At 42.2% G+C, this 15,156-nt stretch overlaps 1 protein-coding gene across 3 annotated transcripts in view; it reads right to left on the bottom strand.

Moving 5' to 3' along the window:
• TTC12 (tetratricopeptide repeat domain 12) overlaps positions 1 to 6,293 on the bottom strand; it is a 46,690-nt gene extending 40,397 nt beyond the window's left edge. The window contains exons 1-2 of one of the 3 annotated variants that reach the window (XM_079104903.1): positions 6,227 to 6,293; positions 4,446 to 4,518 (exon numbers count right to left, since the gene is read on the bottom strand). In XM_079104903.1, coding sequence (XP_078961029.1) covers positions 4,446 to 4,503 — 58 coding nt within the window. In that variant the 5' untranslated portion in view covers positions 4,504 to 4,518; positions 6,227 to 6,293. Of the gene's footprint in view, positions 1 to 4,445; positions 4,519 to 5,434; positions 5,959 to 5,984; positions 6,064 to 6,226 lie in introns of those variants that run through there. The other 2 variants (XM_079104901.1, XM_079104902.1) reach the window with 2 other exon arrangements.
• Positions 6,294 to 15,156: the final 8,863 nt, after the last annotated feature.

Genomic DNA, 15,156 nt, shown 5'->3' with positions numbered 1-15,156 from the left:
TGTAGATATTATTTTGTCTTTTAATTAAAATTTTTATTAACTAAACTCCACATTTTATTCTAATTTCAGTAGTCTCTCTTTCCTGTCTTTTTCGGTTCCAGAACCATGTCCATGTAACACATTACATTCAGTCATGTCTCAGGCTTCTCGGGGTCATGCCAATTATTAAACTTTCCTTGTTCTTGATGACCTTGATAATTTCAAAAGTGTTAGTCAGGCATTTTGTAGAGTGTCTTTCAATTTGGGTTTATCATACATGGTTCTCGTGGTTAGAGTAGGATCACAGGATGTAGGAAGAAAAACCAAAGCACATCATATCCAGGGTACCTGCTATCAACATGATTTATCATGCTAACCTGGATTACTTATTATTGTTTCCTCTTTCCCACTGTAAAGTTACTTTTCCACATTCCTTGCCAGACTGTAGTCTTCAGAAGCAAGTCACTATATGTATCTCATTTGTATTTATGGAAGGGAGGAAGTTATGCTCCACCTCTTTGAAGGAGGATTATCTACATAAATTATTTGGAATTCATCTAGATGGGAGATTTGCCTTACTCATTTAGTTGTTTATTTATTCAGTTATATATATATATATATATATATATATCGGTAGGGACTCATTGATATTAATTCTATACTTTGGATGATAACCAAATACAATGTTGATTTTGTTGCTCAAATTGTTCCAGCTTTGACCACTGGGATCTGTTTCAATTAAATCTGTAATTTTCTCCATAGAGACCTTGCATATATTTTGATAGGCTTATTTTGGCATTATAACTGAAGTCTTTCTTGAAACTAAAAATTTAAAAATAGAACTAGCCTCTGATCCAGAAATCTTATTTTTGGGAATATAACCAAAGGAACTGAAATTATTATGTTGAGAAATCTACATAGGTTTATGTATACTATTCAGCCTGAAAAAGGAAGAAAATCTTGTGATTTGGGACAACGTGGATGGAACTAGAGATCATAATGTTAAATGAATTATGCCAGACACAGGAAGAAAAGAACTGTATGATCTTACTTATATGTAGGATCTAAAAAAATTTAATTCAGAAGCAGAATAAAATGATGTTTATCAGAGGCTGGGGGTGGGAAGAACAGGGAGATATTGGTCAAACGGTACAAAGTTCTAGTCATATGGGACAATGTTCTGCAGCTTCACTGTTCAGCATGTGGACTATAGTTGACAACAATGTACTGTATACTTGAAAACTGCTAAGGGGGTTGATCTTAAATGCTCTCACCAAGGAAAAATGATGAGTATATGAAGTGATAAATAGGTTAAATTAGCTTGGATTAAACACTTTACAACACTTATGGACATCAAAACACCATGCTGTATATCATATTTACACATAATTTTGTTATTTAATCCTTATTAAAGCTAAAAAAAATTAAGTATGGCTTTTGCTTTAAAAAGCCTTTTTGTCTGATATTGATATTCAACATCTGTTTTCTTTTGTATAGCGTTTTTCCATTTTTAAGGTTTAACTTTTCTGTGTCCTTAAGTTCAGGCATGTCTCTTCTAGGATCAGACTAACAAAGCCAGCTGTCCTCTGAACAGCTTCCCTGAGATATTCTACTCATCAAACCTAGTGTGTTCATCTTCTTTCCTTCTAAGTCTATTCAAATGCCCCTACCTCAGCAAAGGGCCCAATCTCCACTGAGAGTCATTCAGCTCTCAGAACTCACCTTTGAGTCTCCGTTCTCACTTAGCCCCACAGCCAGTGAACACCAAAGCAAAGCGTGTTGACTATAACTTCTAAACACATCTCGAATTTGTCTACTATGTCCATTCCCACTGTCGACTCCAAGCCCAGCCACTGCTTCTTCTCCCTGCAGTACTGTAACTGCCTTCTCACATCTCTCAGTATGTTTTCTTCTCCACTCTGGCCCACGTTCCACACCATGGCTGGAGTGCATTTTCTAAGATATAAATCTGATCATGCTCCAGTTCTAAGCAAACACTTCGAAGGATTCCCAATGGTTTTGGTAAACAAATTCCTTATAGCAGCTTCCAAGGTCTTCCTTAGCTGTTCTCTCCTCACTCAGATGGGACCTTTCTCTTCTTGCTTTCTTCTCTTTAGCTACATGGGGCTTTGTATTCCTTCCATTTCTAAGAAGCACCACATTCTGCAACTCCCAGTTTCCCTACCTTCTTACTTCCATCTGGAAGATTCCTATCCTCTCCCCAGTGGCTAACTCCTCCTTGTTCTTCAGATTTTGCTGACAGTTATTTCACGTCTTCAGGCAAACCTTATTTTACCTTTGCTATGGAGTGAACTGTGTCTTCCTCCCCACCAAAAAAATTTATGGTGAAGCCCTAAATCCCAATGTAACTATATTTGCACAAAGAGTCTTAAAGATGTGACTAAATTAGGTCAAAAGGGGAGGGTCATGATCCAGTATGACTGTTGTCCTTATAAGAACATGCACAATGAGATGACCATGTGAACCCCAGCAAAAAAAAGGCTGTCCATAAGTCAAGCAGGACTCAGGAAAAACCAACCCTGCCAACATTTTGTTCTTGGAGTTTGTTTGCAGAACAGTGAAAAAATACAGTTCTGTTGTATAAGCCATGCAGCCTGTGTATTTTGATACAACAGCCCTAGCAAACTAACATGATCCTCTAAATTGGGACCTTTGCATGTATCTCTTTGTCACATATCATCTCAAAATTTCTTACTGTTTTCCTCATTGAACTATAGATATAAAAAAGGAAAGTAATTATTTTACTGTACTCTGGAGTGCTTAGCAATACTCAACATAGTGAAAGCCCAAGAAATAAATGTATAGAATCTACACGTGGCTACATATTTAAATTTGTTAAAAATGAAATAAAATTAGAAATTTAGTTCTTCAGTCACACAAGCCACATTTCAGATCTTCAACAGTCACATGTGGCTAGTGGTTAACCACAGTGGAAAGTGCAGATTTTCAGACATTTCTATCATCACGGAAAGTTCTAGAGGATAACACTGGTATAAATGATTCCTGGATGAACACTCAGTATGAATAAAAGTTAGACAAAGAAAGAAGGGGAAGCAGAGGAAATGCTGCTGCTCAAGTGTGAGGTAGGAAGAGATGAGAGTGGTAAGAACAAGGTCGTGTGAGGACTGAGGTCCTGATGAGAGTTTGGAATTTATTTTGACTGCAAAGGAATCCAAGCAGAGAAGTGTCTGGCCCAGATTTGCATTTTAGATACATTACTCTGTGGGAAGTACAAGGCTGATGGCAGGAACAACAATTAGGGGGTTGTTGAAAGTCTGCTGAGAGGAACCAGAACAAAGGGAGGGTTGGAGAGGATGGTGCTGGGCAAAGAAACCAAAGGTCAAGGCTGACTGGAGGCGGGTGGAGAGGTGGGAGGAGTCCAGCCAGACTGGCAGATTTCTAGGTGGTGATGCCACCAACTGTGATCAGAAGTGGGGGTTAGGAGAGGCAGGGTTCACTGTGGAGAAGGAAGGCAGAGGGGAAAGGGATGATGCCCCAATTCTGGACACAATGGACAGGGTAGTGACCCTATAGGCTGAGGCTCTAAAAAGAAGGCTGGGTAGCAATTTACCAGCAATCAGATGGTAGTTAAATCCATGTGAAGGGCAGGTGAGCAGTGGGCCAAGGCCAGAACTCATGGATTTCAGGGATGAGCAGAGGAGCGGCCCATCAGGACATAAAGAACATACCAGTATGTGCCAGTCTGAGGTTACCCAAACTATTTTAAAATCATTTTATTCTTAGTACCCATACAATCCGCTGGAAGCATTTTACAGTATTTCTATTTGCTATGTCAGATTGTTTCCTTGTTGGTTTGTTTGTTTCCAGCCTGGAACAAGTTCCCTGAAGTCTCAAGAGGTAACTTTTGGCTTAGACTCTCTTGAATGCAACATGTGGGACCACAGTACACCTTCTGAGGTTCTACCTCAAGTTGGGGAAGGGCCTTCTTGCAAAGAGGGAGAGAGAAGAGGATGATAATCATAAGTCATCCATGTACTTTGATAGACCCAGACAGAAAGCCATTTCATTTTGCATCTATAGCTCAAAAATAGAAATGGCTCTATCGAAAAGAGGAGGGCTCCCAGACTGATCAAAGGCACTTCTAAGTGGTCTCCTTGATAACCAGGATAAACGGGCTCACTGGCGATGGGGAAAGAGCAGCTCCTTTTGACTAGAAAAGGAAAAAAAATATGGAGGAGAGCTGTCAGCTTGAATTCCAATCAGAAGGTTAACAGCTTCTATGTTACCAATTAACAACAGCAAATACTGCCTGAGGCTATAATATAAATTTCTCAATACCTTTTCTGTTTAACTTCAATTACTTTTTTTCTTAAGTCATAAATCTGACAGGCAACCCAGGAGCTAACATAGAGTAATCATTTCTCTTTAGCCACACGACCACTCCAAAGCAGAATTTAATTCATTTATGATTTACTGTTACTTACTGATTTCATCCACATTTTTAAGAAATTTCTGCAAATCTTTCTCTTGATCATCAGCCATTGTAGACCAGAATCCCTAAGGGAGGTAGGATAAATGATGAAATTAATAAAACACTAAACAGAACTGTCAGGTTTATTAGCCTTCTAAGACCAAGAGCCAAGTGATTATTGTTTAGGACATATTTGTGTTTATAAATAAATGTCATGAATAACAGCAGGGTGATCCATTTCACTCCGACTGCTATTTAAGTCCAAGGGACACTCATTGTGGCAATACATCCAGAAAGCTGCCAGCCCTCCCTTTACCAGGGAAACTGCTGTGCAAATAATTACTCTAAAGCCAACATCAACCACTATGATTCAGGGGCCTGGGGTGAAGAAGACTAGGAGAGCACATGAGAGGCCACCAGGGACACAGGACACTAATATCTGCTTTTGGTCATGACAGACCCACTGAGTCAGAAGTTTGGACCTAGTGGTAACAAGTAACCAAAGATGGTACAATTTGCATTTAAATGTACATACTTAATGTTCCTGGCTTGTTTCTGAAGAGTGAAGCTAGGGCTTCAGGGACTGGAACATGATGCCAGGTTGCACCATCCTCTCTTTTCAAATCCTCTCCAAGGTACTTTGGATTTACTACCTCACCGTAGTTTTGAGTGCTCAGAGGTACCCAAGGTTCATCAGCACACCACAAAGATCACAGGAGCTTGCAGATACCTCAGCATTAGCCAGATTCTCAGTAAACCTGGGCTAGGGTCCAGAACTGTACACTTAAAATAAAGATGATTTTGAGTCACAGGTTTAGCTATGTAGTAGTGTAACACACCTACAATTGCAAAGTAGAACTCTGCCAGGAACAAGCTGTGAGTTATCTGCTCTGAGTCTGGGTCCTTATCTCCACAAGTTACAAGTTGTGCAATCTTGGCTAACGCCACAACTCCTCCGAGCCTCAGAGGCCTCATCCGTGCTACAGAAACGGTAATACAAACCCGGGGGTCATTTGGGGGATTAGTGTAGCACCAAGTGCACAACGGGTGACAAGTGTGAGGTCCTTATCTGTAAAACGGAGGGGGTGTTCGCGGCTTGGACGAATGATCGATCGCTAGGACTCTTCCCAGCTCAAACATTTAAAACTCTTTCGGAACGGAGGCAGAGTGATGCGAATTAACTTGTTCAAGGATCTAAGGGTCAAAAAGCAGGCTCGGCACCTCGTGGACCGGCCAGCCCCTCGGCTCCCGCGCACGGATCGGAGGACGCAAGCTGTCTGGCCACACCTTCCGCTGAACGCGCGCCCGGGGAAGGCAAAGGCGTGGCGCGCTTCTGCATTAACCAACTGGCCTGCGCGCGCCCGCGCTCGCGTCCCGTTGCCCGGCAACCACTCCCCAGCGACTACCCGTCCTGTGCCCTCCAAGAAGGTCCCAGCCGCAACAGATGCCATCCCATTCGCTGGGGCCCAAACTGGCGGCCTCCATTCAGCTCTGAAGGCCAGGCCAGGCCCAGGTCCCAAGAGAGACCCCTAGGCCACTCCACTGCACTTACCTGCGGCGCCCAAAGTTGGACAGGAAATGGCGGCTACGGGCGGATATTGACTGGCCTAGACGGCGGCAAGGCGTGTCCAGGGGTGGGGTCGGGGCGGGGTCAGGGGCGGGGCCTGGGCCGCGCTCTAGTTCCTAGCGGGCTGCCAAGTTCAAAGCCACGTTGGGGGCTGGGTGTCCGAAATGCTCGCGCGAGCTGGAGAAAAGAGCAAAGTGCTAAGTCTCTAAAGTCCCGCCAGTTCTCACCTTGTTTCCTTCTGAGGACAGCGGTCTCACTCCATTGGGTTACTGTCTTTGACCCACAGGATTAAAGTCCACAATGCTTTTGGAAGAGATTTGCCTTGTGTTTGAATACGTTTTGTTTATTAATAAATATGTGACCTTCAGACAGTTGTGCAATCTCTTCCATCCTGTTTTCTCATCTATAAAATGGAGAAATGGCACTTTCTCATAAGGTTTATAGCTAAGTACCTGGAGCCTTGTGCATAGGAAATAGTAGTAGTGAACATCCAGAGAATCACAGGATTAAGGTAGAAAGAGGTAATGGACACATTCATTTACACTCTGAATACGTGCACACACCCTTAAAGAGATTCCAGAGTGTATTATTGAAACAAAAGTTCAACATATAAGGTTACTATAGGAGAAAAGCAGGTTTGGGGAAAATTTAAGTTTGATGCTTAGAATCACTTGGGACTTCTTGGCAAGTTTGTGGGTATTGTACAGAAATCAGTTCGATAGGGACTGAGGAGTTTCTGGGGCAGAAGTTGCTAGAACAGAGGGGTCTAGACATAGTTGGTTAGATCCAACACTGATCCCCCAATACTGACTTGTGGCCTAGGTGCCATAGCATGCATTCCTGAACACTATGGAGAACAGAAGGACTATTTGAAATGTCTACAAAGCATTGGTAAACATGCAGTCCAGTTGCAGTACCTCCCCATGGTGTACGGCATGAAGGGCAGGGGTATTCTCTTTTGACAACACAACAGTTGTTAGCACATCAGCTGCAGCTGGAGGTAATGGGACCTGAGTACCCACAGCACAGTCACAGAAGCTGCTCCAAGAGACCAATGTACCTCATTAAAAGTAACAGACTGGCAACGCCTGCCAGGAGCAAAGTTGTTGGTAAGCACTGATCAGATATACTCTGGGAAATCCCAGAAAGATATGGGGTACTTAGAGCATGTGGGAATTGATGGAGACAAGAACCAGTGACATTTTGGTTATTACTAGTGACATCGTTCCATTTTCCTCTCAGGCTTGTGAGGCCTTGAGTGCACAAAGGCATAGTCTCCAACTTTCGGGTGTTTCTTGTCACTATGGAGCTGATAGTTCCAAATTAATTCCTTTCGTTTTTGCTATTCCTCTCTTCATCAAACTCTTTTCCCTGGGATCTGGAGGGATCAGCCCACGTTGACTCTACTATACAACCCAATCAGCCACAATCATTCATCAAATGTGGATGTCACAGCATGCCAGATGCAATACAAGTCCTATAGGGTGCACTTGACCAAATTCGTCACATTCTGAGTGGTTAAGAGCATGGACTCTGGAACCAGTCTGCGTGGGTTCAAATCTCAGCTCTCAAATTAATAGCATTTATTTAAAATGTTAAGTATATGCCATGTGCTTTTGACTGTTCCAGGTACCAGAGATCTTTTTGCCTCTCTTTTACTACTACTACTACTACTACTACTACTACTACTACTACTACTACTACTACTACTTCTACCACCACTACTAGATGTGTGACTTTTGTCAAGTTCCTTAATCTCTGTGCTTTAGTGTCTCCACCTGTAAAATGGGGTTGTTAAGTGATAACCATCTCATAGGATTGCTGTGAGGGATAGAAGAGTTAATACAGAGCATCATCAACACCCAGTAAACATCACTATCACTACTACTACTGTGGTTAGTATGCTGTAGACTAGTGCCTCTGAACCTTTTGTGCATAGGAGTTGTCTGGGGATCATGTTAACATGCAGTCTGAGTCCTGGGAGCTGAGATTCTGCAGTGACAACTCTCTGTGGACTATGGGCCACACTGAGGAGCAAGTGCAGAGAGTTTGTTAAAAGTTGGGGATGTGGTGGAGACACCAGACATCAACCAAGGGGGTTAAAATCAACAAACAAATCATTTAAATGCTCATGATTAGCATTATAAGAAGGATGGAAAGTGAAAGTAGCAAAGGGTGCCATGAAAGTTTTGTCTCCATACTGCTTTCCAGAGTGGCTGCACCAATTTGCAACCCCACCAGCCTTGTAAGAGTCTACCTTTTCCCCCACATCCTCACAAACACCTCTTGTTGCCTGTATTCTTGAAAATAGCCATTCTAATTGGGGTGAAATGAAATCTTAGGGTAGTTTTGATTTGCATTTCTCTAATTACTAGGGATGTTGAACATTTTTTCATATATCTGTTGATTGCTTATAGATCTTCTTCTGTGAAGAATCTGCTCATTTTCTTAGCCCGTTTATCAATTGGGTTATTTGTATTCTTGGTGTAAAGTTTTTTGAGTTCTTTATAAATTCCGGAGATTAGTGCTCTATCTGAAGTGCATGGGGCAAAGATTTTCTCCCACTCTGTAGGCTCTCTCTTCACATTGTTGATTGTTTCCTTTGCTGAGAAAAAGCTTTTTAGTTTGAATCTATTCCATTTATTGATTCTTGCTTTTATTTCTTGTGCTTTGGTGGTCTGGTTTTAGAAAACTTGAAATGGAACCACCATTTGACCCAGCTATCCCACTCCTTGGCCTTTCCAAGGACTTAAAATCAACCTACTCCAGTGATGCAGCCACATCAATGTTTATAGCAGCTCAATTTACAATAGCTAGATTGTGGAACTAACCTAGATGCCCTTCAATAGATGAATGGATAAAGCAACTGCAGTATATATACACAATGGAATATTATTCAGCCATAAAGAAGAATAAAATTATGGCATTTGCAGGTAAATGGATAGAGTTGGAGAATATCATGCTAAGTGAAATAAGCCAATCCCCAAAAACCAAAGGCCAAATGATTTCTCTGATAAGTGGATGATGATACATAACAGGGAGTGGGTGGATAAGGCAAGAATGGAGGAAGGACGGATTATATAGAGGAAAATGAAGAATGGGGAGGGGATGAGGAGGGGGAAGGAAAGATAATAGAATGAGGCAAACATCATTACCCTGTGTACATGTATGATTACACAAATGATGTGACTCTACTTAGTGTACAACCAGAGAAATGAAGGTTGTACCCCCATTTGTGTACAATAAATCAAAATAATAATAATGATGATGATAAACGAAAGTTTAGTCTCAAACCTTGGGAGTGTTTGATGATGCCTGGAGGGGACTTAATTCTGTGGTCACTGGGCAGTCCAAGAGGAGGTAGAAGCAGCGAGAACAGCACAGGCAGTCAGGAGGGAGCCTGGCAGGGAGAAGGAACCCACAGACACTGCTGCTCAGAGTTAAGTGATGCAAGTGGAAGCAGGACCAGGTCACGTTAGGTCCTTTGAAAGCCATTGAAGGAGTTGGGTCTTTCTCCTCGCTGCCACAGGCAGCCTTTGAGGAATTTTAGCAGAAGAATAACACGCTCAATTTTTTTTTCCCTTAGAGATTCATTCTGGCTACAATGTGGAGGTTAATCTGGAAGCAGACAAGAGGAACACTGGGGAAAAAGTTAGGAGGTTGTTGACTGTGGGCCTTGGCAGTGGAGATGAGTTTGAGATGCATTTCGGAGGGAGAACTGACTCCAGGAAAGTATCGACGGTGACAGTGGGGTTTCTGACTTGAGCTTGATTGGGGTTCTCCATTGGATGAGATAGAAAAAAATGGGAGGAGAAACAGGTTTGGAGAAAAGATGAATTCAGATTTGCCATATTCAGTTCCAATGCCTGTGAGTTATCCAAATGTAGAGGTTGAGTAAACTGGTAATTGTCCTTTAATACTTTTTTCTCCTCTTGTTCAGATCCATCCAGTTTTAGCAAGGCACAGGCACCTAGAACAAACTGTGTTCCCCCGCTTTTCTTACACATGACTAAGCTGTGTCCAGTTAGGTATTCATGGAAGTGGTAGTGCCACTTCCGGGCAGCATGCTAGAGGAGAGTTTCTTTTTTTATGCCTTTCCTTTTTTCTTGCTGGTTGGAATGGGGACACAATGGCAAAAAGCTGGATCAGCCCATGTATGTTGAGGTCACAAGCTAGGAGTCTAGATTCTCATGGCCCTGGAGTTGCCTTGCTGGCCTTGGACTGCCCAACCCTATTTTCTATATGTGGGAGACATTTTTACTGCCAAACAATTAAGTAGTTAGAAATATAATGATATTTATCTTGTTTAAATCATGGCTCTCTTGGGTTTTCTGTCACTTCCAGCCAAACCTAATCTTAGCTGATAAGCAAAACATTATTCATTCATTCAACTAATGTTATTTTAATGTGTAGATTGCTTTTCATCATGAGTCTAGATAGTCTTAATGTTGCCACCCTGGCATAATAGAAATGCTGATATTTTAAAATAAAGCACATGCTGAGTTTCAAATGCTTCTGATCCAGTGGACTCAAAACAACAGAACAATTTGATACTGAGATCATACAATTAATACGCTAATGAATAATGTTGTCTTTATAGTTAGAAGGTACATGATTCTTTTTTCTCCTCAATGTCATAGTTCCATTTCACACCTTCCCCCACAAACTCAGAATGCCATCCTGACATAGGGCATTCTTATGCTTGAATATCTTTCACTGTCTTCTCGTGATACTTTTGTGCCACGGAGATATCCACAGACACCATTGGCGTGCTTGCTTTGATCAGGTGCCACACTGGGGGCACAGCTCCATCCGCAGGGGGCTCACAGTCCAACAAGGAAGACAGATGCTGATGTACCAAATTACTGCAGAACAGTGTCATGAGGGCAGAAATGGCCTAGTGCCTGGGTCAGGGAGAGGAAATGGTGCTGTGTCCCTTAGGAAGAGAAATTTTCATGGTTAATGTGGAAGCTGGGAGAGGGAGGAGGGTGCCCAGGAGAGGGGAGTTTGGAGACAGGAAATGTGATGTGTGAGAAAACAGAAAAGTTTAAGGCAAGCATGATGAGAGATGAACCAGAGATAGGTTAAGTGGGGGTGGGGTAGAAGTATCAAGGAGGGAAGCCATAGGAAAGGGGCAATGCCCCAGAATGTGACAAGTACAAAGAGATGACATGCGTTACCTGGGCAGGAGGTATGCAAAAGAAGGGGCCAAAGCACTCAGCTCCAGAATACCAGCACTCAGCTCCAGACCTCTGGCTTGTGGCTTCTTCAGAGTCCCTTCCACCTGATAACTCCTGCATGGATTGCTCCCCAACCCACAAATACTTCAAGCCCTGAGCCCCATAAATACAACAGGAAACTAAATGATGAGTTTCTTAAGAGTAGAGATTTTACTTTATTTTGTCTTTGTATTTTTAGCCCCTGGCACTTAGTTGGGGCTAAATAAAGATATGTTGAAGAAGTGAGTTAGTCTCCTGCTGTGTTTAGAGGAAGGCTCAAGTGTAAGTTATTCTAGATGGGAAAGGAGTAAGAGCAGCTTCTCTGCCTCAAGCTTCCCAGGGTGGTCCATCTTGGAGGACAAGAACTGTTACAGTCACAAAATACTTTGGAGGATAAATCTTGCATTTGATCGATTACTTAAAAATGTCCAAAGTCCTAGTAAATCCAGGATGATGACTGAGCTGTCCACAAAGAATATAACTTTCCTTTTTCTAGGTAAGATCTCTGTGGCCTGGTGACTTGCTTTGGTCAAAGCAGTGTGCAAGGAAATGAAGTGGGCAGAAGCCTTTAAGAGCCAGAGTGTGGCTTAGCATATGTGTCCCTTCCTGCTGATCAGAAGATTGTGGAGGCCTCAGTCTCTGAGCGAGGATACATGGATAGATATGCTTTCATGTGTAGAATGAGTGAACAATGAACCTTTCTTGTTATAAAACATAAAAATTTTGGGCTCGTCTGTTACTGCAGCATAACACAACCCATCATGTCTAATACTGCCACTCAGACCACCTGCCCTTCAGGTTCTACAATGACAAATATCTCGTGACCTTATTCATGAGTCTGTATAGATTACGATCAGTGTGATTCCCCTTTTAAGTGTCAATGTCTGTGTGTTTTCATCTCTATTCAAACACAGAGAGGGAAATGGACTTTTAAAGTGTTGTTGACTTTGGATTTCAAGTATATTTCTTCTAGGAATCGTAATTTTACAACTTCTACTTCTGCCCAATCTAAATCCCTTGTGTGGTACCTAAGTTTTATTTTTTCTTTGTGTCCTCAGTAAGAATTGGAGAACATTTGGCCACCTTCCACTGTATAGTAACTCTGAGACTTGTCGGTCGTTTTTAAAGCCATCTCTCTTCTCTCTTACTCTGCTCTCTCTTTTGAAAACGATTCTAGCTCTTTGCTTTTTCTCATAGACTATATTTGATAATTTAAAAATTTTGTCTCCCCAAGAACCAATGCATGAAGAATGAAGTACCCCTATCTGTGCCAATTGAGAGTATAGACAAGGTCCACCTAATTCTGAGGGCCAGATGACCAAGATGTCTCCTCAGATAGATTCCCTCACCATGGCAGCTGGGGCTGCAATTCAATTGATAACTTTGGCTTCAAATTTTAGGGAAAGAGCCAAAAGAGTTCAGCCTTATGTCTTTCCACCCTAAAGAGAATTCAAAATTTATCCCCTAAACATATGTCCTTTCATTAAAAGAAAAAAAGTAGCTAAAATCCTTGCCTCTTAGATTCTCATCTTGCTCTTTCCATTCTCCTCTTACTGTAGATGAAGGAATAATTTCAAGACTCAGTCACAGACAGTGTGTCCATAGAGGAAAGAGTCTTCCTTGAGACTTCTGTGCTTAATTAATATCAGAACGATTATTAGCCATGATCACAAGAGCAGTCATGATAGTAACTAACTCTCACTGAGCTGCTGCATGCCAGGAATCATGATCAATCCTGTACATGCATTATTTGATTTAAATCTCCCAATAGGCCTACAAGGTCTCATTCCTATTTCATGAACAAGAAAATGCAGCCAGAGAGGCTAAGCAACTTGTCAGGGGCTGAGCCAAAAGTCAGCCCTGGTCTGTCCCCACCCTGGTCTGTCCCCGCTGAAGCTCATGCTACCCCAGCTCAGTGCACCGCCTCCCATGTGCACCCTGCCTGGAAGAGCCGTGCTGCAAACTCCTGTGGCCACTGGCCACCCCGGAGCCTCTGCCCTAGCTTGGCCCTGTTGATGTAGAAACCTCGCGCAGGCTGCTGTGTGCGCTCCACAGGCTGGTCCAACCTTCCAAAGGTGACGGACACAATCTTTCCTATAGCCAATAGGGCATGTCTCCCACTCCATTAAGAAAGCAGGGTGAGTCCAACAATCTCAATCTTTGGAGTGTTTCTGTGAATTGTGAGATTAATGACTGAAAAGGAAAGGCAGAAGTGGCTCCTTCAGCGCCAGGTGCACGTGGCGCCGCCCTGCTCTTCCTAGAGTGGGGCAGCACTGCCACCGTGTGGACCGAATGGTTCTGCCTGCGCAGCCGCGGTGGCGGGAAAGTCTAGGGTACGGTTAGCAGGCAGTGTGTAGCAGTTAATGTTTATAGAGCACCTACTACATGTCATGTACTTGGCCAGGCTCTTCTATGGCTGCTACTGCTGCTGAGGCTGCTTCTCTGGATGGCGAATTAAATAATGTCAACAGTTTCACCTCTAGATGCATCATTTACTGGGGGTTCATCATTTACTGGGGGTACTTACTCATCTAGGGGTGATGTATACTACTCAGAAATTATTATAAAGACACATTAGCTTTGTGCAGTAGGGTTTTCTTTGCCTCCAATATTTGGGAGACTCCAGAGTTACTGTCCTGATATGTGCCTCATCTCAATTGCTGTGAAAGATCGTAGATAGTATATTTTTAATAAATACCTTTGCATCTTTTTATATCAACAGCTTGATGCTCTATCAAAAAACATATTGTAGAAATTTAGAAAATAAAGAAGAAAATCATCACGGTTGCTTTACCCCCACACTGCTATTAATATTTCGATGCATTTCCTTTTTGGACATTTCTATGCATATTTTGCAATGATATAATCATTGCAAAAACAGCTTATTGGTAATAGCACAACAACATCATCATCATAATGACTACCGACATATTTTGTTCAGGCCCCTTTCCTAGGGACTTTAAGTGGATCTCATGGCGCCATATCACAGGGGAGGTGGTGTTTTTATCCTTCTTTTAACAGACAAGGAAGTGGAGGCTCAGAAGGGATGCCTGCAGGTCTTGCCTCTCAAAGACTGTACCATGAAACTGCATTGTTCTTGATGCAGTTATTTAATATCTGCATGACAGTTCCTTTATTTGTGTATTCTATGTCGCCTGACTACTTGTTACCATTTTAGATCTTCAGTTCCATTCAATATGTTTTGTTCCTGTAAATTTTGCTGCAACAAGCATCTTGAAGTATAACTTTTTATATATCTTGGATTATTAAGGTAGCTTTTCATGAGCAAGGTTCTCAATTCAGATTTTTATCTTTATGGATGTTAATATTTCCACATTGCTTCTCAGTGAGTTTGCACAAATTTGCACAAATTTGCACGATAGCTGGTAGAGTGAATGAGTGCTGCCTCCAATATCTTCACCAGCACTGTTTTAACTTTTTTTTTTTTTCAAATGAAAAATGTGATAAATGGTCTGATAAATACACCTGTGATACATGGATGGTTTTGCAAGCCATTCACTATCAGAGAGGCCGAAACCCTGTCTAATTCTCATTTCCCTTTCTGGTGCATTCAGCTTCTAGAACCACAGTGAAGAACAGCCTGTTGTTTCATGTGGCTCTTCCTTCCTCAATTGCATCTCCTTTTGCAGAGTCCTAAAACACCTCTTCCACCCAGGATCCTTAAACTAGGGGTTCTTAACCTAGGGCTGGGGACCTTCCTAAGGCTCAATAGGTAGAATTCACGGGGTCTGTGAACTTGACTGGGGGAAATTACAATTTTATTTTTTACAAATAGCTCACTGAAATTTAGCACTCATTTCATTGTTCATGCAGGCAACAACCCACCATAGCAGTGACAGTTGTGATGTCATTGCATATAACCTCTGACATCTAGATATACTATAGAACCTGTGTTTTGATTTGCTAATAAACATGTC

Source organism: Sciurus vulgaris (genome assembly GCF_902686455.1).
Source record: "Sciurus vulgaris genome assembly, chromosome: 11".
Taxonomy (NCBI): domain Eukaryota; kingdom Metazoa; phylum Chordata; class Mammalia; order Rodentia; family Sciuridae; genus Sciurus; species Sciurus vulgaris.
The sequence above is the reverse complement of the archived record's forward strand: the minus strand, read 5'-3'. Positions and strand labels throughout refer to the sequence as shown.